At 50.3% G+C, this 27227-nt stretch overlaps 2 protein-coding genes across 10 annotated transcripts in view; one reads left to right on the top strand and one right to left on the bottom strand.

The window, feature by feature from the left end:
* The first annotated feature begins 897 nt into the window (after positions 1-897).
* Positions 898-15745, top strand: Clk3 (CDC like kinase 3). Of its 6 annotated transcripts, none has more exons than XM_075965785.1 (13): positions 898-1830; positions 5122-5273; positions 5912-6128; positions 8190-8286; positions 8561-8627; positions 11048-11164; positions 11787-11953; positions 12877-12971; positions 13067-13196; positions 13597-13679; positions 14152-14231; positions 14514-14604; positions 15244-15745. In XM_075965785.1, the coding sequence occupies exons 1-13, from the start codon at positions 1387-1389 to the stop codon at positions 15418-15420; spliced, it is 1917 nt and encodes a 638-aa protein (XP_075821900.1). In that variant the 5' UTR covers positions 898-1386; the 3' UTR covers positions 15421-15745. The 6 variants fall into 6 exon arrangements, with proteins under 6 accessions (XP_075821900.1, XP_075821905.1, XP_075821903.1 ...); XM_075965790.1 differs by lacking the exon at positions 898-1830 and adding an exon at positions 1846-1867; XM_075965788.1 differs by lacking the exon at positions 898-1830 and adding an exon at positions 1958-3712.
* A 478-nt stretch (positions 15746-16223) lies between these two features.
* Edc3 (enhancer of mRNA decapping 3) overlaps positions 16224-27227 on the bottom strand; it is a 49256-nt gene continuing 38252 nt past the window's right edge. For all 4 annotated transcript variants that reach the window (XM_075965794.1, XM_075965797.1, XM_075965795.1 and 1 more), the window contains 3 exons: positions 23150-23303; positions 20411-20628; positions 16224-18286 (listed from right to left, as the gene is read on the bottom strand). In XM_075965794.1, the coding sequence (XP_075821909.1) occupies positions 17952-18286; positions 20411-20628; positions 23150-23303 (707 nt within the window). In that variant the 3' untranslated portion in view covers positions 16224-17951. The remainder of the gene's footprint in view (positions 18287-20410; positions 20629-23149; positions 23304-27227) is intronic.

The raw sequence follows: 27227 nt of genomic DNA on the forward strand, positions 1-27227 counted from the left end.
CTTTCCTTCTGTTAGGTGTGAGTTCTTTATGAAGAGAGACAAGAGAGCAAAGCTCTAATGGGAGACCCTCAAGGCTAAGTTGCAGAGACAGTTCCTGTTTATGCCAGTGAGGAGCGCTTTCTAGAGCTGGGTAGAGGTGGGAGCTTCGGGCAGATCGCCTGGATTTTTCATGTTAGGAGGGCAGGCAGGAAGACTAAGATTCCCCCCTTCATTCCTGATGCCAGGGTAGGGCAGGGGACACGAGCTTTTTGAGGATGTCGGCTTTAAACTGGAGGATACTGGTTTCCCACAGCTGTGGAAACGTGGTGGGTAATATTGGTGGGAGGCGATGACAGAAACCTGTGAACGTATGGTGTGAAATTGTCACTGTGGCCCTGGGTCTCAGGTGGGAACTGCATCTTCAGACACCTGGGTTTTTCAGTATCTTTGGCTCCTGGGGCCGGGACTCCAGGGCAGAAGCAGCTGAAACTGCTATTGAATGTCTGTGTCGCTGAAAGTTAACCATGGGGTCAAACTGAGGCTAAATTAGCAAATGTAATCACCCAGCTTTTTTTTTTTATTCAGCCACTGTTTGCTTGTGTGGTGATGAAGATGTCAGGCCACTACATCAGTCAGAGGCTGAGGTCTCTAGAGGCAGTTGCAGTACGGGAGAGAAGTTCGGGGGAGACAGGGCCTGGTGGGTGGGCGTGCATCTCATCCTGCACGGGGAGCTGGGCACATGGGAAACCCTGGCTGTCCTAGCTGAGTCAGCAAGATCCTAAAGGGAAAAGGCGCCCCGCCTTGGCCGGCTGCTCCAGCCTCGCGGGCCTCGCGTGGCGTGGGGTAATTAGGTGCAGCACCCGCCCGCTTGGCTGCGCGACGCGCGGGGGCGGGGACGCCGTCAAAGCGAAGCCTTCCCAAAGGACCGCGACCTGTTGTTTTTACTGGAAAAATAGGACCTCATGATCCCGCCACGACAAAGCGTGGGTCAGTAGGTGGGAGGGGTCTGGTCTGAGTGGCCGCACGCCCGAGGTCGCAGCAAAAAGGCTGGCCGAGTGACTTGAGTGGTAGAGCCGAAGCGCCGCACGGCGCGGGGCTTTTGTGTGGCGCGGGTTTCCTAGCCCAGCAACCGTGCTGATTGGCAGCGAGACGCTCTGAGGTGCTCAAGTAAGGGGACGTCCTCTTCGTCAGATCCCGCAGCCGGGGACCGCGGGGATCTTCCCGGAGACTGTTCGGCAAGTTCCAGCGAGCTGGGGCGTGGCGCCAAGACTTTCAAAAAACCCGCACAAGCCAAGAGCAGAATGTGTCGTTTGCTTCTAGCGCGCAAGCGGAGTCGCGCCCGCCTTCCTCTGCCCGGGCGCAGCTACCGCTTTCGTCTCTAGCGCCCTCCCGGGCCCCGGGAGAACAATGCCGGTCCTCTCCGCGCGCAGGAAGAGGCTGGCGAGCACGGCCGGGCCGCGGCGGCGGAGTGGACCCAGCCTGGCAGTCCGGTGGGTTCCTCCTTTCGGTCCAGAGCCGGACTCCGGTCGCAGCCGCGCACCAATGCGGCCCTGGGGGCCTACGTGCACTACCGCACGACGAGGGGCGAGCCGCGGTCCGAGGCTGCTCCCGGGACCTCCCGGAAGACACCTCCACCGCTGCGGTCCCGACCCTAGAGGGGCAGGCCGATCCTCCAGAGCCTGCGAGTTGGGGGCTAGAGCGGCCAGGCCTCTGGGCCGGGTCGAGCCCGGGCGGCCGACGGCTGCGTCACGCGAGGGGGCGGTGCTGCCACGGGCGGAGGCCGGAGCCGGAAGCGGAAGAGGCGCTCGGAGTGGGGAGTGGGGCCTAGCCGCAGCCGGAGCCTGGGAGACGGTGAGTATGGGCCCGAGCCCGCGGCCGGGCGGCTTGGGTGAGTCGGTGGGGACGGGCAAGCTGGTACGGGCACCTCGGCTCCTGGTCGGGTCTCGGCTTGTACCCTTTTCCCTTTTCGGCCCACGTCAGGCCGCGGTCCCGACCTCTCACCCCTGACCCGCCGCTTCTCTCCCGGAGGGCGGTCACTGTAGACCCCTTTTCTGGATCCCGCGGTGTTGGAGGCGGAGCCCAGGCGGCCTCCGAGGCGACTGGGAGCATCCCCGTCGGGCCCCGCGGGCTGGATTCGCGTCCGACATAAGCTAACCTGGAAAGGCTTTCCCTGCCCCGGGCTCGTGGCTTAGCCCGCAGACCTCCGCCGCGAGCCGCCTGGAGTTTGATTCTGGCTCAGGCTGGCCTTCCCTCTGGTCGCCGGGTCTTCCCTTGGCGGTTACGGGGAACGGGGCTCTGAGGTCCCCGGGATCCGGGCGGAAGGAAGGGACTCGAGTGAGGGCCTCCGGCCCCCTCGGTGTTTTGTTATGATGGAACCGCTCCATCCCGGAGAGTGGGTCAGACCAAGCCGGGAGTACAAGTGTCCAGGCTGCTCCTCGGTCCGGCCGGGAGCCTCTATGCTTTAGTTCCGGGTGCGGGTGCCCTGATGCTTGGGTGGGAATTGCTTGAGTCTGGCCCCCGTCAAGGCGGAGTTGGCGGCCTTCCAGCTTCCCTCCTCCGTGCCCTTGAAAAGGAGGAGCGTTTTGCCCGGTGGCAGCCGCAGCTTGCGAGGTGGCAGGTTTGAGGTTGCAGTGGTGGGGCACTGCCAGCCAAAAATAACCATGGGTCGCTGGGGTGGCAGGAATCCGGGAGGGCAGCCGCTGACCTGGCTGGCTGTTCTTCTTGTCAGCCCGGTTCTCTAGCCAGGAACAGCAAATGAGAAGCCAGCCAGGCCTGTGCTCAGAGAAAAGCTGGCATCCTTAGCTTGGTTTCATTGGTCACCATTGCCTTTTTTCATTGTGTAGAGCCTCCCAATGCATAATTGTGGTGCTTAAGTTTTAAAAAGCCTCTCTACTGAGGTCTCAAGAAATCGGAGGGAATTTATGAGAAATGGGCCCAAGAGCCCTGGCTGGGATGACGTGGGACACCTGGTAGTTCCTATATTTCACCTGCCCGGGCTGAGTTGCAAGGGAGGTGATCTCCATTGCTACCCTATACGTTGTACTTTATGGCCGTCATACTTGGCCTTCTTTGCCTGTCTGGGAGGTCTTATCTTCGTTTTCCAGGCATTGGAACCGAGCTCAAAAGTGACTCGTATAAATAAGGCCACAGGGCCAGTAAGTGGCAGCACTGGGATTGAGTTCAGGGTTTTCTGCCAAAACTTCCTACCGGCTCCCATGGAAAGGATTATAAATTGTGCCATTCATCATAATGCTGAGTGTTACCCGGAACCTTCTCAGACTGTCTTACTTCTTGAGGCCCAAACCTGTGCTAGGCTTTTGACTTTATATGGCAGATATACTTAATTCTTACAGAACCTGCAAGAGATTATTGTTTCCTTCTTTCAAGAGGAGGCCGAAGCTCAGAGTGGTGTAATAACTTGCCCAAAGGCAGACAGTGGTAGTGGTAGTGGCATGGATTAGGTTGACATTGGACTCTGAAGCTGTGACTTTCCACTCAAGTAGACATACGGTCATAAAAATTTTCTAGGTCCCAGAAGGAAAACGTTGCCTGGTGTATATTAGACCACATTACCACATCCTCCAGATAGGTCTTTGTCTGCCTGATGAGGATGGGCAGGACCACACTTGCCTTGTGGGGAAGATATGTGCCCTGGCCAGTAGGATGTCTTTTGGGTCAATTAGTGAGACATGAAATACTGCTTTCAGGACACAGGTTGAGCACTTGCCTTAAGGTAATTGGGGAAAAAATGAAAACAGAAACATTATTCAGACTATTGGGAAAATAACAAATCTCCCGATTTTGTGTAGTGTTTATCTTCAAGGATTTCTGGGTGGCCCAGACTTTTCAGATGGAGGGTTACTAGTGGGGAGATAGAAGGCAGTGCCTTTAAGTTCTCCAGAGGCCCCCAGAGGTTTAGATGAATTGGCCTCCCTGTCCTGCACATACACAAGTAGCTGTTTCAGTTTTGGATTATGCTGGTGAGATGAAGCAACCTTGATGGATTTGTTTAAAAGATGCTTGGCCAGGCAAGCCTAGCACTGTGCAAGACTAGAGGTTGGGTGTGAGCAGTTGCCAGCTTGGGAAGCAAACAAGCAGTGTGGGCTCTTGCCTGGCCATCTGGTGGAGAAAATGTGAAGGGGCAGGATATGTGTGAAAAGGGTACCAGCCTCATGTAGCCATCTTCCTCAACTGGTTGCTGATCCAGCTTGGGAGTCTCCTCTGTTGATTTCAGTCCTCAGTAGCTAGGGATAGTGAATGGGAAGCCTGCTTCTGCTTCCAAGTGTAGACCTGCAGCCACCTCTTGGCATCTAACCAGCAGCACAGGAAACAGTGCTGTTAGGGGAGCTAGGCGGGATGGCAGTGATAGTGTTGGTTTAAGGTGGAGCATCTGGCATAGGTCTGAGTTGGTCCGAGGGCCACTAAAATGTGCCTCAGGCAAGCAGCTTAGATTCTCCGAGGAGCGTGGCATCTTCTGGGCTGAGACTGGATGGGCCAACAAGGGCTGGGCAGGTCCTCTGGGCCTATACTCACTTGGCTAGACCCTGGTAGAGGTAGGGAATATTGATGAGATATTGTGTCTTTGCTCAAGAGTCAGTGTTCTCTTTTCTACTGTGACTCGTCACTGACTTAAGAGTTTTCAACTTCTTTGAGTTGAATCCAGTTCAGTGCCTTAGCCAGGCAGCTTTCAGTTTCTGAAACCAGTACATTGGCTCCATGCCACCAGTTCTTTAGCTCCAGACTCCTGGTATATTTAGATATAGTAGGAAGAAATTGAGCAAAGAAGCTCTTCTTTCCCCCTGCCCTTGGAATCTCTGTGGCAGTGCTCAGCATCCCTCTAAGAGCTCTACTTCTGTATCTGGACCCTGCTCACCCGGCTCAAATGTTTAGGCCCCTAGGCCATGCTGGGGAGGCACCTGTTTGTTTACTCACTGGCAAAGGACGAGTCACCCATTGTATGCTGTTCTGTCACTGTGACCTCAGAGTTCTTCTTTACTTCATAAACTCCTGGGGCGGGGGAGGGCTGCCCCTAAATAGAACAATGGGCCTCTTCTTCAGGAGCACCTGGCTGCACCAGGCAGCCCTATGACTGGAAGCAGTGAGCTGTGTGCTGAGCAGGGCTTTCTCTTTCTTGTGGCCTAGATGCATCACTGTAAGCGATACCGTTCCCCAGAGCCAGACCCATACCTGAGCTACCGCTGGAAGAGGAGGCGGTCTTACAGTCGGGAGCATGAAGGTAGACTACGATACCCATCCCGAAGGGAGCCTCCCCCAAGGAGATCACGGTCCAGAAGGTGAGTGGGAGCTGGGTTGGAGGAAGTTCTTCTTTCCTCAGCTAGATGAGCAGATGGCCCAGAGACTCTGGTGGCCTTAAGTTCCTTTAGGTGACTGCCTCTGCCCAGATGCCTATGGACCCTGTCACGATCTCTGGGCTGCTTGCATATCCTTATTTGTGTTTCCTGGCTTCAGTAGAAGCCACTTTCCTTGTCCTGTCTTTGTCACAAAATGATCCTCCTTCTTCTATATTTTCTAGGCCACCCAACTGTGAGCCTTCCTCAGTGGGAAGTAGAACATTGTCCTAGCCTTAGAAAGACTGCTCCTGAGTCCTATCTGAGTCCCCAGACCAAAGTAATAGTTGTACCAGACTAGTCAACTCTGTCACTGTTGGAGGCCCTTCCCTGTGCTCGCTTGCTATTTCTGCTTCTTCCTCCTGTGGCACTGGAAGGACACTGTTATTACCCAAGGCTCTGAGAGTAAGCTTGGTACCTTTGCTCCTTCTCCCTGCTCACTTCCTTCAGCATGATGCTTCAGCTCTGACAGACTTTCCTTGAGAGTCTTTGCAGGGGCCTTGCAAAGAAAAGCCTCTTGCCTGCTGGCAGGAACCCAGCTGGTAGGGCCCTTCTTGACTCATGTCCCCACCCCCTCTTGGCAGCCATGACCGCCTACCCTACCAGCGGAGATACCGAGAGCACCGTGACAGCGATACATACCGGTGTGAGGAGCGGAGCCCATCCTTTGGAGAGGACTGCTATGGGTCTTCACGTTCTCGACATCGAAGACGGTCACGAGAGAGGGGGCCATACCGTACCCGCAAGCATGCCCACCACTGTCACAAACGTCGTACCAGGTCTTGTAGCAGCGCCTCCTCGGTGAGTGGTGGCCAGAGTGTGCTAACAGGGGCCTAAAGGCCTCATCTCTTTCTAGCCTTCTCTCAGGCTGGCTGGTCTGGGTGAGTACTGGCAGCCCTGTGCATACACACCATTGTGTGTGCACATATGTGTGTGCGTGTGCGTGTTTGGTACAGGGCTGAGCAAGGATGTTATGCCCTCCATCTTCTGGCCCCTTGCCAGTGGTAACTGTAGGGGCTCTGGCTCCGGCGCTGGCTGGTTTCCAGCCTGTCTGTGTCTACCCACTGTTCCAGATCTAGGCTACATGGTACACATGTCTGGGACACACTCCTCAGGAATTGTACTAAGATTGATGGTTTGGAGTTATACGGCCTGGTATTTTTCATATCAGGTCTTGTCCCCTTCCAAACTTCCCCCCAAATCCCCACACTTAGCTAAGTACTTTGAGTGCGGACTTGACCACCTCTGCCGCCTTACCTCACAGCCCCCCTCTCCCAGAGTACTAGAGTCTCTATCACCCAATGAAAAAGGGACACTTTACCAGTCATAAATTTTTTTTTTAACTTTTTAAATGCTGGGAGTCCAACCGAGAGCCAACACGTACTAGGCAAGTGCTCCACCACTGATGTATGTCACACCCTGGTTCCCACACTTCCTCTTTGTTTTTTGAAAATCTTGTTAAGTATCTAGGTTGGCCTAAAACTCCTGATCCTTTTGCCTCTATTTCCTGAGTTTCTAGCCCTTTCTTTTTTTGATATGGATCTTGAATTTCTGTGTTGAGCCGTCTAAACTGCTGGTCTGTAAGCGTATATCACTTTGCCCTGACAGTCAGTTCTCTTCTGCCTTGTTCCTTGATAGGTGAGGCACTTGTGATGAGGAAAGGCAGCCATTTGTGTGCTGGGGCACCTAGGCCTCACCTTGTTGCTGACCCCTTAAAAACAGAGGTTGGCCGGCATTCTTGGGTCGAACAGACCAAGAGTCCACACTGTACTCAATCCCATGGAAAAGAAAAGTCGCATGTGTGTTTCTGAGGTTATGTGCTGTCTTCTCTTCTCCCCATCTCTTCTCCCCATGCTGTCCTCCTGCTGGCCAAGAGGCCTCTGAATAGTAGTGGTGGGTTCAGTGGAGGTATCTTCTTTGCCCACTCTCTGTGACTTGAGTGGCATGGGTTGAAGGTTGACTCTTGTAAGTGAATCCAGCATGGCCTGTGGCCTCACACAGTGCCACACGCTACCACTGGATGGCAGTGTAAGTCTGTTGCTCTGCTTATTTAGGGTGCCCTCTGTTGTTGTGGGACGGGTCTGGCTTATGAGTTGCACAAGTCCTAAGGCCAGGCCAGGAGCTGGCTTGGGGCCTGAAGGTCGGCTGTCCTGGAGGATCTCAGCCAGGCTCATTTCCTGCTGGAGGCTGGTGGCAGGAGGACTGCTGGCAGAAGGCTGTTTCTGGTAGTTGCTTAAGTCTGGCCAAGGATGTCATGTGGGGGCAGGTGGTAGCTTGGTTTTACGTGGCAGCTGTTGAACATGTTGTGAGGCTGTGTGGGCGAACAGAGGCAGGCAAGGACAGGCTGAGCATGCTGCTGCTGCAGAAGCCAGGATAGCCCTCAGATCAGTCCTGAAGGTTGGACCCAGGTTGGGCCAGCCGCTTTTTGCGCCGTCCACTCTCCCTGCGTCTTCAGCTCTGGCCAAAGTCATGGGAGGGTCAGGGCGGGGGAGACTCAGAAGAGGAGGGAGTCAGGGCTGTGGCTGTCCTTGGGGCCTGGCCCCTCTGTGTCAGAGGCTGGACATCTTTCTGAGCATTGTGGCACTCTTCTTAGAGATAATGTCCGAGTTTTCTTACATACCTGTAGCTGTTTTTGCTTTTCTGTTTTGAAGTCAGTTTGTGTCTTGACGTGTCCCTTGCAATATCCCTATCGTTATATATGCTGTGTGCCTTATGAAATGCTGGGATCTGGAAAATCCAACCAACCAACCCACCGGCTCCTCACCGTCTCCACCTCTGCCTTTGACTGACACCTCAATCTGTCAATCGGAACCGCCTACCATGCGATTGGTCGGATGGCGTTTCGGGGGGCGGTGCATGCAGAGAAGCCAACAGAGCAGTAAGCGCAGCAGCCGGAGTGTGGAAGATGACAAGGAGGGTCACCTGGTGTGCCGGATCGGCGATTGGCTCCAAGAGCGATGTACAGCCACCTTTCGTAAAACTTTACCTCTCTACTTTCTACCCCCCTTGTTAGATGAGACCTCTCCTGCGTGGAGGGGCCCTAGTGCGCGTGGCGCCTTAGTGGGGCCACCAGTAATTGCCTGAATGACACAGACACTAGCAACTTCTGTTTTAAGAGTGTAGCAGTGAGCAAGAACCTTTGTTGTTTTTGAGGATTTGAATGCTGTGAACTTGCAGGAGCTGCCAGACTCCCGCCCTCCAGACTCTGATGCCCAGCTTCTTCTCTCTCACAGATGAGATCGTGGGGAACCTGGGTGAAGGAACCTTTGGCAAGGTGGTGGAGTGCTTGGACCATGCCAGGTGAGCATGCAGGGGCAGCATAGCCAGCTCTGGGTGTGAGCATGCTTGGAAGAGCTAGTTTGAGGCTCCTCAGGGTGTAGCTCTTTTTGGGGGTTAGCACCAGTGCCGATGTATGTGCTGGGCTTTACTAATCTCATGAAGTAAGGGAGAAATTCATGAGATTTGACAGGCATGTGACATCGCTGCCCAAGAACTTCTGATTAATAGGTGCCTCTGCCCTTTATGAGCTGTGGCATTGATAACCAGGCAGGGCCAAGGCCTGGCTTCTGTGGCGTGGCCTGGAACTGCATCCCATGAGCTTTTAGAGATTTTTGGTCAGGCTGCATCTCTTTTTTCTGATTTCTTGGGCAGAGAAAAGGACAGCTATAAAAGGATCTGAGAACTATAAGGAATTCAAAGGGAGTCAATACAGGGCCAGTGGAGGTACAATTCAGTTCTTCCAACAGCCCTGGAATGAGTTATACCTGTGTTGTGTCTGGGTGGGAGGGGTACAACTTGTTTCAGAAGTCTAAAGTAGTGGGCTTGCCTCCCTCTCTGTCAGAAGGATGAGAGTGCTGCCGGCCTGGCCTCATTCTGCCTTTGCTCCTGCCATGTCTGCCTGAGAGGTCCCAGGGCCAGATGAGAGACATGAAACTCTGGCCTTCACATCTAGCATCTGCTGCCCACCCTAGTGGGACAAGGGCCTTTTTTGGTTTTTTGAGACTGGGTTCCTCTGTAACTTTGGAGCCTGTCCTGGAACTAGCTCTTCTAGACGAGGCTGGCCTCAAACTCACAGAGATCCACCTGCCTCTGCCTCCCAAGTGCTGGGATTAAAGGCGTGTGCCACCACTGCCCGGCTTGTGACTAGGGTCTTGACTAGTTCATGTTGACTTGGTCCAGATTACAGGGGCAGTGCCTGTCTGTGTCATTCTACTGAGACCAAATCACTCCCTCCAGTCCTAGCGGTGAACACGTATCCCCTCATCATCTGCAAGACTAGAATTCTTACTTTCTTCCCTGTAGCCGTAGGTGTGAGGCAGCCCTCTGGGAACCAGTTGTTCCTGCCTTACTAACCTCTAATTGCTTTAGTGCATTAGCTAAAGAGTGCTGGTGCTCTCATGTGAGCCATGCCAGCCACTGCTTCAGAGATGAAGCATTAACATCCTCTGTGGCGTCCCAAGCTAGACCTCAGTCTTTGATGACGAGCTGGGCTGTTGATGGTTCTCCCACATTAAGTGGGCTTCTTAGAAAGGACCATTAAACCCAAAGTCAGCTGTGAGATGAAGTGCTAATGTGACCGAGAAGCTTTCCTCTGCTCCCAGTTTCCATTCAAATGCTTGTTCATCCACCATGACCCCCAAGAATGAGTGTAGGAACATGTACTCACTGTCTTGTGGCCAGATGTAGACATGACCGATCCAAGAACTGATACAGAAAGACAGCTACCAATGTATGGACTGTTCTTTGAAGCTGGGGGTGGGATATAAGCCTCTGAAGTCACTAAAGGACAGATACAAGGTCTTGGGAACCTTTAAAGAATTCAAAGGGAGTCAATGCAGGGCCAGTGGAGGTAGAATTCAGCTCTGCCAACAGCCCTGACAGACCATTGTGTGGGTGTATGGCAGGGGGCAACTTGTTTCAGAAGTCTGAAGTAGTGGCCTCTCTTCAGCCTGCACTGCCCATGAAACCAGAAAAATGGATGAGGGCTAGTAGAGCAGGGAATTCTGAAGTTGTCTTTGCCTGTGGGTCTATGAACCTGTTCACAGCATCAATGCCATCCCTTGAAGCACCAGAGGGTATACCCTGCTGGGCCAGGGCAACCTCATCTTAGGTCTCCATTGGCACCTGAATACTAGCTCTCATTGACAAGTCTTGGCAACCCAGTTTGGCATGTTTCCTTGTCCGGTCACATCCTACAAATGGCCTGCTAGGGTGGGGTAGAGCATGAAGGGTAGAGCAACAACAGTGGAACTCTCATGGGACACCGAGAAACTTCCTGGCCCTCTGTAGCTGGTGGGAAATGCTGATGCAGTTAGTTAGTTGGGGGAAGGACCTGGATTAGAGTGTAGTGTAGGGAGTGGCCCAGGCTTCCAGTGAAGAAGTGGGGCCTACAGGAGGGTAGGTTATCAGATAAGCTTCCAGAGACTGGGGTTAGTCAGGATTGGCCTCAACTCTTCTGCCTAGATTCTCCCTGGGGAGCTAGAAGTTTCTCAGACCCTAAAGGTATACGTCAGCATGGAAACCAAGAGAGTTCATACAGATGCCAGGGGGTCTTGTATGGTGAGCAGAGGCCTGGTGTTGCTTTAACAGGTTGTACCTCAAGTATAAACACTGCCTCAGAATCTGGATTATGTAGTGGTATTGAGTTGCTGGGTTTCAGGAAAGGATAGCATGCTGGGCACTTGGCTGATGAGAGCCTTTGTGTCTTTCCTGATCTACAGAGGGAAGTCACAGGTTGCCCTGAAGATCATCCGTAATGTGGGCAAGTACCGGGAGGCTGCTCGTCTAGAAATTAATGTTCTCAAGAAAATCAAGGAGAAGGACAAAGAGAATAAGTTGTGAGTATCTACAAGGAGTGAGAGGGCATCAGTGGGGTAGCATCCTCTAGTTCCAGCTGCCCGAACACCCAGGGATTTCTCAGTGTCTTACAGGAGCTCGGTACTGCTTTCTCAAAACACTCAGTAGGGGAGTGTGACAGGGTTCTTTCTGGAAAGAGCCCTTGGACTTCAGGCTCTATCTAATCTGGCTTTGTGTTCTGAAGTCGTTCTAGCCCTGCATTTATGAGTTAGGGACTTCACAGGTTTGTGACGCTTGTTTGGACACTTACAGAGCTTTTCTTTGGCAGATAGATACCAAGCACTTCACTGTGCTACACTCAGCAGAGGGGATGTACCTGCCCAGGCCCTCAAGAAGCTTAGTAGTACCCGGAGGCCTGTGTTGTACTGGTGTAATTTTATCTCCCCCTTGTAACTGGCAGGGCTGCTTACCATTCCAGCCACGGGTGAGCTAATCCCAAAGTTAAAGTCCCTCCACACAGTAGGAAGTTCATTTCTCGCTCAGAGCCCATCTGTGTGATAGTAGATTGAGACACGTGCTCTATTGCATCGTATCATGGTATGCAAAACAATGTTGAGTCAGGTGAGTCGGAGCTTGAACCCCACCTATCCTTTTTTCCTCTAGCCTGTGTGTCCTGATGTCTGACTGGTTCAACTTCCATGGTCATATGTGCATCGCCTTTGAGCTCCTGGGCAAGAACACCTTTGAGTTCCTGAAGGAGAACAACTTCCAGCCTTACCCCCTACCACATGTCCGGCACATGGCCTACCAGCTCTGCCATGCCCTTAGATGTAAGTGCCCATTGGTGGTTGGAGCATGGAGTACTTTGTTCTCAAAACAAAGTCGCCTAGTGGTCTTGCCACCCTCTTTCCTCTAGCACACTGTTGATGGTTCTGCAAGGTCTCTTAAGCCTAGGGCCCCTGGCTGAAAGAAAGGTTCTTCTATCTTCAGATAGGAATCTCAGTGTGAGGCTAGAGGGACCACATATGCCAGGCTCTTCCACAAGTGCTTAGGAAGAAAAGAGAAAGTGCTCTAGAAGTTGCCTAGCTACTGACCTTGCCTTCACCTTCATAGAAGAGGAAAAGGTAGAAAGTGGACTCGACAGGCTCCTGCTACCCAGAGACCTCTGTCACTCATCTGTCCACCAACCTTGAAGAGCAGCTTTGCTGGAACCCAGTGCTCAGTGCACTGTAGGACTTAGGTAGAAAGGCAGCTTGGAAAGTGACAAGGCCTAGAGCTAAGATACGCAGGCCTACGTACCTTACACAGGCCTAAGTACCTTAGGTGATGGGGAAAAGAACCAAGTAAGGGGCACGGTTCTGCAAAGGTCTAGACTGCCTTGTGAGCATCTTATAGGCCAAATGGGAACATTGAGGTTGAAAAGTAGAAAGTGACAGTGATTGGATGCAGAAGACTTTCCTTCTCCGGGATGGCTTCATAGGCATGCTTTCCAACAGTCACACTTTGGTGCAGTGAGCCATTATATAGCTAGTACTGAGGAGAGGACTCACTAATGTGGCGTCAGTGAGATGGTAAGGCTCTGCCTCTCTAGAGAGTGGTGGAGGGGTTTTCTGATGGAAAGCATTCCTTCCTTCCCTGTCTTCTGGATTATGAAGAGGTCTTACAGAAATGGGCTAGGGTTGTAAGTGAGCAGCTCTGGCCACAAGCTGGTGGGCAAGCCTAGGGTCTCAATCTGTGCTTCTCTCTCCTCTAGTTCTACATGAGAACCAGCTGACCCACACAGACTTGAAGCCAGAGAACATCTTGTTTGTGAATTCTGAGTTTGAAACCCTCTACAATGAGCACAAGGTAGAGCACTGACTGGGTGGGCAAGAGTGTGGCCCTGCTCCAAGGTAGGTCACCTACCTGGGCAGACTGACCTAGCTGGCCTGCCTTGCATTCAGAGCTGCGAGGAGAAGTCAGTGAAGAACACCAGCATCCGAGTGGCAGACTTTGGCAGTGCCACATTTGACCACGAACATCACACCACCATTGTGGCTACCCGTCACTATCGCCCACCTGAGGTGATCCTTGGTGAGTGGCTTCATAGCCTCCAGTATTGTTTACACTGCGCAGTTGTCAGAATGAATGTCTGGGCTTCATAGCCTCCAGTATTGTTTACACTGCGCAGTTGTCAGAATGAATGTCTGGATGTGGTGGCACACATCTGTAATCCAAGTTTTTAGAAGGCAGAAAAGATCAGTTTAAACCAGCGTTGGCTACACGAGACCCTGTCCCAAAGCGAGGCATGTGGTAAACAGTACCAATCAATCTGCTGCCTGGACTGGACAATATCCAAGACACCAAGGTAGACTTGGTGTTAGTCAGACACAGCCTTGTTAGTAGGGCTTGGGCAATAGCTATGCCGGCTAGAATGGCAGCTTCCTGGTAATGTAGGGTGTTGAGTCTCACATTTTGCCATCTTGGCTTACAGAGCTGGGCTGGGCACAGCCCTGTGATGTCTGGAGTATTGGCTGTATTCTCTTCGAGTACTACCGTGGCTTTACCCTCTTCCAGGTAAAGTACTGGGTTGGTGGGCTGTAGGGCACATGGTCAAGAAGCTGTGTGGTTAAGGAATTGATACCTTCCATTCCATCCCTACCAGTTCATGTGAATCTAGACTCTTAGGGGTTATAGTTGCTCAGGGCAAGGAATCAGTTAAGAGTCTAAAGCAGGTAGGGAGGATTTCATCCAGGAAAAGACTGGGTACAAACAGATTCTGTCTGGGCAAGAACTTATCATAGCAATCCTGTGGCATGAAGAACCAACCTGGTGTGCAATCAATCAGCCAGCCAGGTCTACCTATGGGGCCGAAAAACATGAGTCCAGCTCTGGTTCTAGGCCTGTGGGATGCCACCAGGTTGTGTTGAGACAGTTTTCCTCTCCTGGAGTGGGGAGCTTTTAGCCCGTCTTTTCTCACCCTTTACTCTTCCAAAATGGGCAGAAGTTGGACTTAATTCTTACTTGTTCTATCCCTGATCTTCTGCAGACTCATGAAAACAGAGAACACTTGGTTATGATGGAGAAGATCCTAGGGCCCATCCCATCACACATGATCCACCGTACCAGGTAAGAAGTCTCCATGGCTCTGGGTCAGCTGGGTACCAGAGACACAGCCTTTGTCAGGTATTCCTGTGGTTCTCCCAGCTCCTCATAACCTTTACTGTATGTTCCTCAAACCTGTCTGGTAAAAGCTGTTGCCCCTACTAACCTTTGCAGAGTCAGGCTAACACCTATTTTCTGTCCCTGTTGCTACCTGAAGACTGCCAGGAACTTTTTCCCCACCTCCCACCTAAGTCCAGACCTGAGGGCTTCTACTCCTTGATTCCTTTTTTTCCCTTGTCTTTCTAGGAAGCAGAAATATTTCTACAAAGGGGGCCTGGTTTGGGATGAGAACAGCTCTGATGGGCGGTATGTGAAGGAGAACTGCAAACCTTTGAAGGTCAGTTTCTGGCTCCCCCAGCTCAGCTCACTCAAGGATACCCCAGGCTTTGGGCAAACAAGCAGTAGAGACAGGATGGGCAGCCAACAGATGCCTGATCATATCAGTTCTCTGTGAGGCAGCACCCAAGACTACTGGGTACTTGCAGTAAGGCTTTCTGCAAGCTGCCTGAGGCGCCCTTAGCCTTGCCCCTTTCCACAGGGGGCTGAGAATGTAATGGGGAACATACCAGAAGAGCCAGCTGTCAGACTGCTGCTTCCTGTCCCCTTCTCTTCTCTGAATTTTGGGAAGAACTAGGCAGGACTAAGGCAAGAGGGAGGGAAAACCTAGATGTGGCCAGGAGGACTGTCAACTGTTATTTGGTACCTGGCCAAGTGCATTTTCCAGAGGTGATTTCTACCCATCCATTAGAACTTTGCATGTGGGATAGAAGCACCAACCCAGCAAGATCTCACCCGGTAGCCTAAGTTCTGAGCATGAAAGAAAAGGAGTTGTTCTGTCCTGGAGGGCAGAAGTAGTCCTCCAAGGAGGCATAGCTGCCTCCTTGACCCATCCCAGCGAGGTATCCCAGAGGCAAGAGGACTGCGTGGCTTCCCACAACCCTGCTATCACACTGAGGCACCTTGTGTCCTTGAGCAGAGTTACATGCTCCAGGACTCCCTGGAGCATGTGCAGCTGTTTGACCTGATGAGGAGGATGTTAGAATTCGACCCTGCTCAGCGCATCACACTGGCAGAAGCCTTGCTGCATCCCTTCTTTGCTGGCCTGACCCCCGAGGAGCGGTCCTTCCACAGCAGCCGTAACCCCAGCAGATGACAAGTGCAGGCCAGCATACGAAGAGTTGGAGAGCTGGACTGGGCTCCTGGCCCCTTTTCTCCAGCCTCTCCCACTGGCCTCCGAGCCAGGGCCACCGATGAACAGTGCAATGTGAAGGAAGGCAAGGAGCCTGCAAGGGACAGGGGGATGTGGTGCCCAGCTGCCAGAAAGCACAGATTGGACCCAAGCTATTTATATGTTGTAAAGTTATAATAAAGTGTTTCTTACTGTTTGTAACCCCCTGGTACCAGTGTGTCCATCTCCAGGCTCCTTGCCTTCTCCCTTCTCTGACTGACTTATTAATAAAGTCTTTCTTAGCAGCTCAGCTTGTGGAAAGCTAAGTGTGGGTTGGGCCAGACACAGAAAGGCAAGCCAATGAGTAAGCTGGAACATCTTCTAGGGCAGCAGTTCTCAACCTTGGGGCTCAACAACTCTTTCACACAAGTCACCTAAGGCCATCAGGAAACACAGATATTTCCATTATGATTCACCAATAGCAAACTGTTATGAAGTAGTAACTAAAATAATTTTATGGTTGGGGCTCATCGATATGAGGAACCCCATATTAAAGGGTTAACATTTGAAAGGTTGAGAGCCACTGCTCTAGGGTTTTAAGTAGAGCACTTTTGGCAGCAGGATGGCAATGAGGCGGCAGACTTGCCAGACCTAGAAGGCTCTTGGATCTTTCAGTCCCAAGGGTAGACACAGCACACTATAGCTAGCCTGTACATGCCCAGCAATCATGGTGATCAGGGTAGGCTCCTAAGATTTGGGGAAGCAGCACTTCACACTCTACAAAGCAGTTGAGACAGCACAGAACTCACTTTATTGTAGTGCTGGCGTTGGGTTTCCCAAGAGCTGCATGAGTTACTGACAGATATGACCACTTGTCTGAAACCAGCCACTGGGCAGGGACTTCCAAAAAGTTTCAGTAACTCAAGTGGGGGTTCAGGCCAAGGGCAGGGAAAAAGAGGCTTCTCAAAGTCTTACCACCTCCAGGGTCACCATAACTACCTGATGCTAGCCATCTTCACATACTTTGTATGTGTCTAGTAACCTGTAGTGGCTGCCTGCTGTCCCAACTGTAACCCTGCATTCAGAGAAGAGGCCTAGCTTGAAAGTTATAAAGTCTTCCTTGAAGTGTGCAGCTGAGGCTCCCAGTCCTTTCCTGCCGCTGGAAATAACTTGAGAGAAAAGATGGAGGGAAAGGAAAGGCTATTCTCATCTGTTGGGGCCAAGTTCCTACAAAAAAAGAGATAGCCTGAAATCTACAATATCAGGGTAGTAAGCCCATCTGCATGTCTGCCTATGCCCACCAGTGATGGGCACAACAGAAAGAACCGTGGAGGGGGAAGAGCTTCAAAATACAAGTCCTTTGTAAAGGTCCCTGCTAAGGCTCCAGGCATGGTCCTATCCTACTAGCCTGTAGGGCCCAAATCCAGGAAGATCCCGAGGATAATGCCCTAGGATCTGAGCAATGTGATGTTCCCATGGTTGAGCCCCATCAGCAAGGTCATCCAGAACTGGGCTCATGTTTGGCCATGTTTGAGAAAGACCTCTAGTCCCAAGTCTGCACATAGGGGAGGGCAACTATAAAGGATTAAAGCCCAGACATAAGAGTGAAGCCATGGCATGGGGGGAGGGGGCATTTCCAGAGGCAGGCAGAAGGGGAATCAAGGAATACTATTTATGGGTAAGGAGGAGGTAGGAAGTGATGACGGCCTAGAACTGAAGCACCAAGGAGCCTCCTCTGGCTCAGCACCAAACTCCCCAGGGTTCCCCAGTACTGAAAAGCTGCATCCTGAACATCTGGCTCCCAACTAGGAGGTGTGGGCACTGTAGCCTGACAGGCACAAACCCTCTGTTAAAGATGACAGCAAAGCAGCCAGCCTAGAATCTCATCACAGTCATCATCCCGATACACTCCCCAGGAAAAGTTCCAACATAAAACTGGAACATTTCAGGAGGTCCAAAGCTTCTAAAAAAACTTGGGTGGCACGGGGGGAAGGCAGAGACAGCACTCTCAGGACCTAGGAGATCACAGGTCTGCCTTCTGGATAGCTGCCTGATAGCAGCCTAATCTACATGATTAGAGTAAAGGTGAGCTGGCTGGCTGCAGGGCCAGAGGACGCATGGAAAGGAGAAAGCCTTCTGAAATGAGGTGGGTGAGGCTCCAATAGGCCCTGGCCAACCCCACAAGGTGCCAGCCCATGCCCAGTGGCTGTAAACCTGAAACAGTCTTAGAGCTGCCTATGTCTGTAAACAAAGCCCCACTTGAATGGAGGCATGGTAGGATAGAAAAGATGCCTGGAGCCACTAGTCTGTCCCTGACATGCATGCCAGTGGGAAAGCCTTCCCTGATTAAGGGGAGGTGGCAGGCAAGTTTTAAGTATGTTTGTGTTCTTTCATATAAGAAACAAACCCAAAAGAGAATCTATAAGGTCCACAAAGCTTCACATCCTTAAGGCGTCCTTTGTTGGGTTTGGCAGCAGAAGTGCAGGGGAATATAGGGTCCAGCTGCCAAGAGCCCTCTATGCAGAGTGCAGGGGAATGACAAACTTGCAGCCAAAGGGTGAATGGTAGTTGATGCCAACCTCCTGGAAGACCTGCTGGGGAATGCCAATGTCACACAAATAGACTCGGCCTGCGTGCTCCCCCAGTGGCAGAGGCAGGCCCAGTGCCAGGGACCATTTGGCATCGATGCCCTGTTCCACTTCATGCACCGGAGGGTCTATGCTGAGCACTGGTGCCCGGTTCTGGTTGGCCCAGGCCACAGCTGCCTTGTACCAGGGCTGATCCCGCAGGAAGGCGTTCTCGGGGCAATCCAGGCAGTTGATAACCAGGTCCACAGGGCTAGTAGGGAGATCTGTAGATGGAAAGAATGCAACTGAACATTCCTGGAGCAGACAGCAGGCTGGACCAGGGTTTATGGCTCCATGAGATCTGGTGTTTGAGGTGGCACTAACTCTAATACTAGCCTCTCCAAAGGCCAGAGCATGAGGCCCTCACCACCTCTGCCTTGCAGATAGGGCTTTCTATCTGACTAACCCTGCAGACGCTACAAGTTCAGAGATGCTCTCTGGTCCATTGTCTGTCTAGTTGGCAGTAGGTGTTTATACGCAAAAGGCTGGTCTGTGCATCCCACTCCAGCCAGCCTACCCTTCTCTGGGAATTCCTTATACAAAGGGATCCTCTACTCAACCCTAACTTAGTAACAGGGAAAAATGATCTCTGTTCTCCCAGCACTTAAAAAAAAGGGCTTCTCTGTCAGCCAGTGAGATGGCTCAGTGCTTGATGAAAGCACTTGCAGTCAAGCCCCATGACCTGAGTTTGCCCCCACCTCAGGACCCACATGGTGGAAGAGAGAACCGACTCCTCTAAGTTTTCCTCTAGACCACACACATGCCACAGCATGTGCACACATACACACAAACTTTAGTAAAATGTAATAGCAATGTTAAAAAAATGCCTCTGCTCTTGATTAGGCTGTAGACCTCTGTAACAGTGTAAGAACAGGAAGTCTCAACATGTATGCAAATCGTGGATTACCTAAGAAATCAACCTGACAGCCTCCTGAAGCATCTGCCATAGGAAGCTTTTTAGACAGCTAGAAGGAGGACTGGCTGGAACCTGGCACTGCATCAGGAATTGTAATTCATCCTCGTACTCAGCCTATAGTTAATAGCATTGCTCAATTAGAGATTCACAGCTTCCCTCCTCAAACCGCACCACTATAAAGTTCCTGTGGGCCATGAATGGCTCGAAAGATTAAGAATGGAACCCTCTGTGTGTACACAGAAGCCTGTGGTTCTGGTCTAGGCTCCTCCTGACTTGCCATGTGGCCTCTAGCAAGGTCGTTCCCTCTTGGACCATCTTTCCTCCAGCTCTTACCCTGTTATCTCTTAAATCTGAGACACTGTTCCTACACCAAAACTGCGCTTTCTAAATATCCCTAGCCTCCACACTGCCAAATCTAATTCTCAGTCTTCCCATGAATTAATTTAGAATTCCTTCCTCCACCTGGCTTTCAGCTACACAGACCACTGCACCTCCCTTTCCCTCCCTGACCGCTCCTGCCCATCTCCGTAACTTCAGAAACAAAGAACTCAGTCCTCTGTCCTTCTTCCCTTTTCCTGGCTATTTTCAGCTTCCATATCCTTCAATACCTGAAACTCCAGGCTGGACCCTTCCTTTTACTACAGAGTCATAAAATTTCCTGCTTGGCAGCATCAGTCCCAACCCCTGAACACTTTACTAACATCTAACCTGAGGTGTTCTTTCTCTGTCAAGTTCCACTTCTGAGGCAGGGACTCAGGCCAAAACATTTAGAGTATATTCTCATTCTCTCTCTCTCTCTCTCTGATCTATTATTTTAGTATGAATATGAACCACTTGTGTGGAGGCCAGGAGAAGACTGTTAGATACCCTAGAACTGGAGCTACATAGGGTTTTGGGCTGCCATGTGGACTGAATCTAGGACTAAAGCTGCATCCAGCTCGGTAAATGGATTTAAAAATCATTGCCATGTTTATTCCCATAACTGGGAAAAGTACTTGTCCCATATATATTTATGGAATGAGTTAGTGGGTATCTGGTAGGAAAAGGGTAGGGCCGAGGCTGTTTCCTCTAGGTGAGTTAAAGAGCGAGCCCTTAGAAGCAGAGCACTGCGTGCGCATATGTGCATGCACACACACACATGTATTTCCCCCAGATGGAGTCTCACTATGTAGTCCTGGCTGGCCTCAAACTCAAGAACCTCCTGTCCCCATGTCCTGAGTGCTAAGATTTTACGTGTGGGCCACCATCATTCTGAACTAAAGCAGAAAATTCCACCCATGTCATGCTTTTCTACTTAGCACCACCAGATGGCACCACCAGACTGTCACGCTACCAAGGAAGCAGAAAACCTTGCCCAATTTTTGGGCACTTTTTTTTTTGGTGAACCTAGGTCTTGACACAGAAAGAGCTACCCTCCAATACTAATGCTCACCTCTTAGGCTAGACACTTGTTGACCTTGGGTCTTGCTGAAGAGAGACAGTTCATTGGTGATAGACTCCAGCATCTTGACAAAGTTGGGCAGGAAGAGGATGACTTGCACATCATGGTTGGCTAGGTGCCTCCCACAACTGATACCCTGAGCCCCCTTCACATGGGGCCCACACAGCAAGGCAACTGTAGGCCTCTGGTGGACATTCTTAGGATTCAACCTAGAACACAAAGTGAAGAAACAGTTTGTGGACACAGACTGGCCAATCCCTTAAGTCCTCAACACAGAAACAGGTAACTGTTGCTCTCAGGGGCACCCCACTCCCACTCTCCACTGTTGACCAAGTCCTAGGTCCCAGAGAAACCCAAGTCCACTACAAATCTAACAGGCCTGTAGTGTGGCCCTCACTGCTTGTTCTTCCCACTAGGAGTTCACCCAGAACAAGTAGCATAAAACCCTGTTCTGACCCAAGGATGTCTTCATGTGAACCGTTAGATCCAAAACTCCACGTGACAGAATTGCTCCATCTCTTACCCCCAGACCAACAAGGTCAGGTTCCTCATTCTTCCGTGGAGTTGTAAGGCTCTTTCCTGCCTGTGCTCAAACTATGGCCTCTGAGCAAACAGTCCTTTACTTTCCAGACTCTGGCAACCTTTTCTTTTAGTTGAGACAAGGCTCTCAGCTCTGTGGGGATGCCCTGACTCATGCTAGTTGTTTTCCCTTTCTTGACCCTACTGTCCTTGATTATTTGCCAATCCGCGTCTGCTTTCAGGTGCCAATAATCTGAGGAGGGCAATGCTGTGGATGACTTCTAGTATTTCCGAGGGGGCTGTGTGAGCAAATGGATGAAAAGCACTCCCCAACACAGGCATCTCAACTGAGACCAGGCACCAGGGAAGGACCTGCCTTGCAGAAGGCAGCCACTTGTCTTCCTGCTAGTCAAAGCTGTCATGCCACTGGCTCAGATCAGCCCCGGAGGGGCCCATATCAAAGGCAGAAGGTAGAGGAGAGGGAAACTGCAAGACTTAGGGGTGGAGCAGTGCCAATCCCATCCCCCACAGGGAGGAAGAGGATAGGAATCATCAAGACAAACTTCCCTTCCCAAAGGCTCTTGGGAGAACTTAGTATCATCGTCTCCACAGACACCAAGTTAGTCACTACCCCATTATCTCTGCCTCTAGAGCAGTGGTTCTCAACACATGGGCCATGACCCCTTTGAGGGCTACACAACCCCACAACCCTTCACAGGGGTCATATATCAGAGATTTACATTACGATTCTTAACAGCAGCAAAATTATAGCTATGAAAAAGCAGTGATAAGACTTGAACTCTTAAAAAAAAATAGCAACAAAAATGATTTTATTATGGTCAACATGAGGAACTGTACTGAAGGGCTGCAGCATTAGGAAGACTGAGAAGCACTGCTCTAGAGGAAACAGACTACTTCTTCCTTCAGACAGAAACTGCAGGGTGCTGGCACCTGACTCACAGGGGCTGCTTCTCCAACGGGCTTTCCCTCACCCATCATAAGCCTTCACCAAGAAGAAAGTGACAGGTGTCTAGCACCCACAGCACCTCTACAGAGTGGAGATCTGGCGCCCAGTACACCAGCAGTGTTACCTGGGCAGTCCTTCAAGCTCTGAGCCATAATTTGCTCCTCTTAAATCATGGGGCTGTAATATTTCTCTTTAGTGTGAACCTCTGAGCAGCACATAAGATTCCGTTGTGGAAAACAGCACTTGACACACACAGTGCACACAGGCAGAAACAGCGTCTGGCTCCCAAAGGCCTATTGACGACTGCTACAAAGGACACAGATGGGTCTCCTGAAAGCTCAGAAAAAGCTAGCTGGAGAAGAGTGCACTGGTGAGGACACGCATAGCATGCCCATGCTACGGTTTCCAGGCGGCTCCAAAACCCTTCTCCCCAAGGAACTCATTCCACGACCTACCCGAGTGGCTACTCTGAGCATAGTGTGTGCAACAAGCTATCCCTCCTTGGGGAGTCTTCTTCCTATACAGGAACATCAGAGACCCTGTACAGCAAAGAACAGGCCCAAGCAAAGCACAAGGGGAAACAAATACTCCTAACTTTACAAGGCAACAAACAAGTAGGGGCCAGAGTGAAATCCATCCATCCCGGATCAAACTTGCTTTTGTTGAGACTGCTTCAGAGCCAGGAGACACTGCAGCCAAGCACAGATGGAGACGTCCTAGACACTCCTCTCTGCTCCCGTCACCACAGCGACTGACTCAGTGCATGTCCTCCAGACTACCCAGGCTACAAGAGGGCGGGAGGAGAGTGTGCTGTGTTTGTCACTGGTGTGTGCGGTGTCAAACACACGGTCTTGCACATACCCACTGGTGAGACCATGCTCTGCTTCTAACAATGACCTTGGGCAGGCAGGAACTATCTCCTCTGATAGGCTTTTAGGGTGTTTCTAGAAGTTTCAGGTATGGTGCTCAAAACTGATGCGCTTCCTAGTAAAAGGCTGAGTGTCGAAGCCCAGATCTCTGCAAGGTCTTTCGAAGTCAGGCCTGACAATCAATAGGGAGCTCAAAAGCCCAGACAGCTGCTGTCAGCAAGGAAGGGAGGGTAAGGACTTCCAGGAGATGGGTAGGAGAGAGGCAAACGGAGACGTGGCATAAGGGAGGCTCACAGGAGATAGGCCCTATGTGCATGTGAGGTGCTGTGGGCTGACCAGGCAGGACATCAGCCCACACTCAGCAGGGTCACTTACCTGTTGGGTCCTCCGAGGAGAGTCAGTGCCATCTGACTGGCACACACACCGGTCATCTCAAGTCTCCGCTCTAGGGTCAGCCCATGCTTCTCAGCCACAGATAACAGTTTTTTATGTAGCTCATAGGAGACACTTGGGACCACCAGGCCAGAGTCTGTAGTTAAAAGAGGCAAGAAGCAAGGGAAAATTATTACAAGAAACCAGGCTTTAAAAAAAATGTAGGCATTCTATGCAGATTCTGAGACAGGGTCTCTCATGTAGCCCAGGCTTAAAACTTACTATGTAGCTAAGGATGACTTTGAACTCCAAATCCCTTTTCCACCTCCGAAATGCTGAAATTAAAAGTGAACACAGCCACAGCCAATTTATTCAGTATTGAGAACTGAACCCAGAACTTTGTGTGTGCTAGGCAAAAACTCTACCAAATGAGCTGTATTCTAGGCCAAATGTCAACTTTTTAAGACTCAGCCTTGCAAGGCATGCTGAAGCATGCCTTTAATCTCAGCATTCTAGAGGCAGAGGCAGTCAGATATGAGTTTGAGGGAAGCCTGGTCTACTAGTGAGTTCCAGGACAGTCACGGCTATGTAGAGAGCCTGTTTGAAAAAAGAAGACCAATCCTCACCTGACCCATTCTCCTCCCTGAAGAGAAGGCATGCTTGAAGAGTAAATGACAACTTATACACAATTTGGTCTAGATCAGTGTTCTCAACCCATGGTTCAAATGACCCTTTCACAGGGGTCACCTACGACCATCGGACAACAGATTTTTATATTACGCTTCATAATAGTAACAAAATTACAATTATGAAGTAGCACCAAAAATAATTTTATGGTTGTGGTCACCACAACAGAAGGAACTGATGCAGATCAACACAAAGCAAGGAGGACTTTGCCCTCCCTGAAGGCACTCGGCTTCAGATCACTGTGCACAGGTGCCACAGCAATCCATCACAATAAAGACAGCACACTTTCCCCAAAGTGGGGGAAAGTCACCCTGGACTGTAGTTTTCTTCATAAATAGGCTGCTCCTCTTTCCCAAGAATTGGAACAGACAATAATGCCCTTTGACCTTTCTGAACACTGCTATTCTCATCAATTTCTTGGCAGGAAGTTCTACCCATTTGCTCTCTGCTTCCTCTTATTTCTTTCTTCCACTTAGTTCTTCCTCTTAGCTTAAGGAAATTTAGACAGCAACTTGTTTTCTCAAATGTCATTTTTCCCCTATTTACATACTACCCAACCTTCTGGCCACAGCAAAACAACTGTCAAGCTACTTAAATGAACATTTTGTTTCATTCCCCAGAAACAAAATTCTAACAATTCCCTTGCAGCTAGTATACTTGGAAAAGTTTATGTGGTGTACCCACATACATACATCAGTATCTTCAGACCAGTGACACTTCAGAAAGCAGGAAACCAAGCAAGCAAGAAATACCAAAGTAAAAATTGGTGATCTGAAGCCCTTGCTTTAATGCCGTATTACAAATGCCAAAGCTGGACTGGCCCCAGAGGATCAGACCTACTGCCAAAGACTATTTAGCTTCCCTGTCTGAAGAAACAAACATGGGCTCTAGGCTTGAGAGCCAGCTCAGAGGCTAAGAGCATTGGCTACTCTTTCTGAAGATTCAGGTCTGAGACCAATAGCCACACGACAGCTCACAACCATCTGTAAACTCCAGTTCCAGGGCACCGGACACTCGTTCTGGCTTCGGTGTGTATTGTATACACATGGCACACACATACATGCAGGCAAAACACTCACAAATGCTTAAAAGACAAAACCAACAACAAAACAAGCTCTAGCAAGTCATCAGAGGATTGCCTACTGGCTGTGTCTGGCATTTTAGATCCTGTATCCTCAATTACATTGGACTGTGAACTCCAAGCAGCGAGGTGACCGTTTTAAATCAGTAGCCATGGTTTCCGGAGCGTGTTAGCTTGTTGCATCTCCATCGTCAAGACAGGTAAGGTCTCACCAACTGGTCAAATGTATAGATACAAACCTCATGCTATTTATGATCTGGTCTAAAAACAGAAGTTTTCTTGTGGATCTGCTTAGAAAAACTTCCCTGCCCCGCTGGTCATCTCTAGAGAAATTTCTTTTTCTTTCTTTCCTTCCTTCCTTCCTTTTTTTCTTTCTTTTTCGAGACAGAGCTTCTCTGTGTGGTCCTGGCTGTCACAGAACTCACTCTGTAGGCCAGACTGGCTTTGAACTCACAGAGAAACTGCCTCCTGAAAATGGGATTAAAGGTGTGCTGTCATTGTCCATTGAGAAATTTCTTTTACTTCTATCATGAATCCAGTCCTGACTGTGTAGATTACTCAAACCAGACAAAAGGAGGCTTTTGTATGTTTTAGCAGTAGGAACCAAGCAGAAAGCCCAATTCTACAGCAGTCAGGTCTGCATCTCCTCAAGTGAAGGCAGACCAACACAGTTTAATACAGGAAAAGCATAATGAAAAGTGCCTAACATTTGTCAAAATAAATTATCAGTTGAGTGCTTCTACCTGCCCAACCCATTTCTGTTATGGGCAGAGATGACCAACAGCACCTTTCAAGCACCAACTCTCTTCCTACCCCTCTCTAAAATTTAAGTCACTGGTATTCCAGGCACTAAGGCTGAGGGTGCAGTCTGACCTTATACATCAAAACACGACTAAAACAGCCATATTTTTATGGCCCACTTTAGACAGGCACATATTTGTAGAGCTCCCTGGTGAAGCCCTGAGAGGCTGAGTTTCCAAGCCTCCTGAGCTGTCGTACTCCAAACCTGTCAGGACTAGTCATACAGTCGTACACCTATGTACTTCAAAAGCCTCCTTCCCTGCAAAGCCATGCAGAGTAGAGCTTTCCCTCAGCCTGCCTCCTTCACCTGTCTACCCGAACTGGTGCTGTTGGGTTTATAACGGAGTCTGCTACCCTACAAATCAAGTTTTCCAAGTCTGGCTCTTGTGTTGTACACAGACAGGAATCTCTCTGGGAACAAGTTGATCCATTTTCAGCCCATTCTCGCCTCATAGCCCTGAAGAATATGAATAAAATTCTAGAGATTGGGGAAACAAGCACTCCCCACTCTAGCTAGAAGCTACTACTAGAGCTGGAAACTGAATCTCCTACCATCTCCTCTGGTCTGTGCAGACAGGATGGGCTGTGCTGATGGGCTGCATATTTCTATAACCTAGAGCGAGAGAGGCTAGAATCCTCTTTGCCTGAAGTCATACGCTGGGGACTTTACGAGAGCCTACTGTTTGCTTCTCCAAAAGGAACACATGAGAATCACATAATATCCCTTTTAAACATTATAAAGAAAGTTCAAGAAGCTGAACTTGCTTATCAAAAACAGTCAGGGGGAATAAAATAAGCTCCAAAGGAAATGAAGCAAGAACATAGCGTGTATACTGCGAACAATAACACTGGCATTCTGAACATGATCCAAGTCTAATAATTATGTTTGGGTTGGAAGGTGGATCTTTATTGTTTGAGAATCAAGGCAGTAGATTGGTTTCTGGGTTTCTCTGGATATTAGTATGCATTTTACAGCTGTACTGAAGTAAGAAAGGGGGATATAACTATGCAATCTGTGACAGGCAGAACATTCACAAGGCTCCCATTAACCTCTAGATATCAAGGAAAACCAACAAGCACAGACTGCATGAACGGAAAGGGGGCTCCTCCTTGCATTGCTTATTTCCACAGCGTGGGGCTGGGTTGTCTCTCAGGACCCAGGGGCCCAGTATTGCAAATATCTGTCCTTTCATATCACATATCATATCACACTATCACTTATGCATTCCCCATTCCAATCTACACCACTTCAGGTCTTTCTCTCCTTATAGACTACACACATCCTCATATTCTCCATGCCCCAATCTGGAAGCACCACATTCAAGCTTCCCCTCTCATCCATCCAGGTCTAGCCTTTCTCCTGTCTAACCAGACTCTTACAACAAAGTGCCTCTCCATGTAGCACCATCTTCACACAAATGTGGTCCTTTAGTAGGAAAGGTCCTGTGCCCTATGTCTCATGAACAAGGAGCACAGCTCCACTGATGGGCATGAGATTTCTCTAGGTCTATA

This window comes from Microtus pennsylvanicus, chromosome 3 (genome assembly GCF_037038515.1).
Source record: "Microtus pennsylvanicus isolate mMicPen1 chromosome 3, mMicPen1.hap1, whole genome shotgun sequence".
In the NCBI taxonomy this organism is placed as follows: domain Eukaryota; kingdom Metazoa; phylum Chordata; class Mammalia; order Rodentia; family Cricetidae; genus Microtus; species Microtus pennsylvanicus.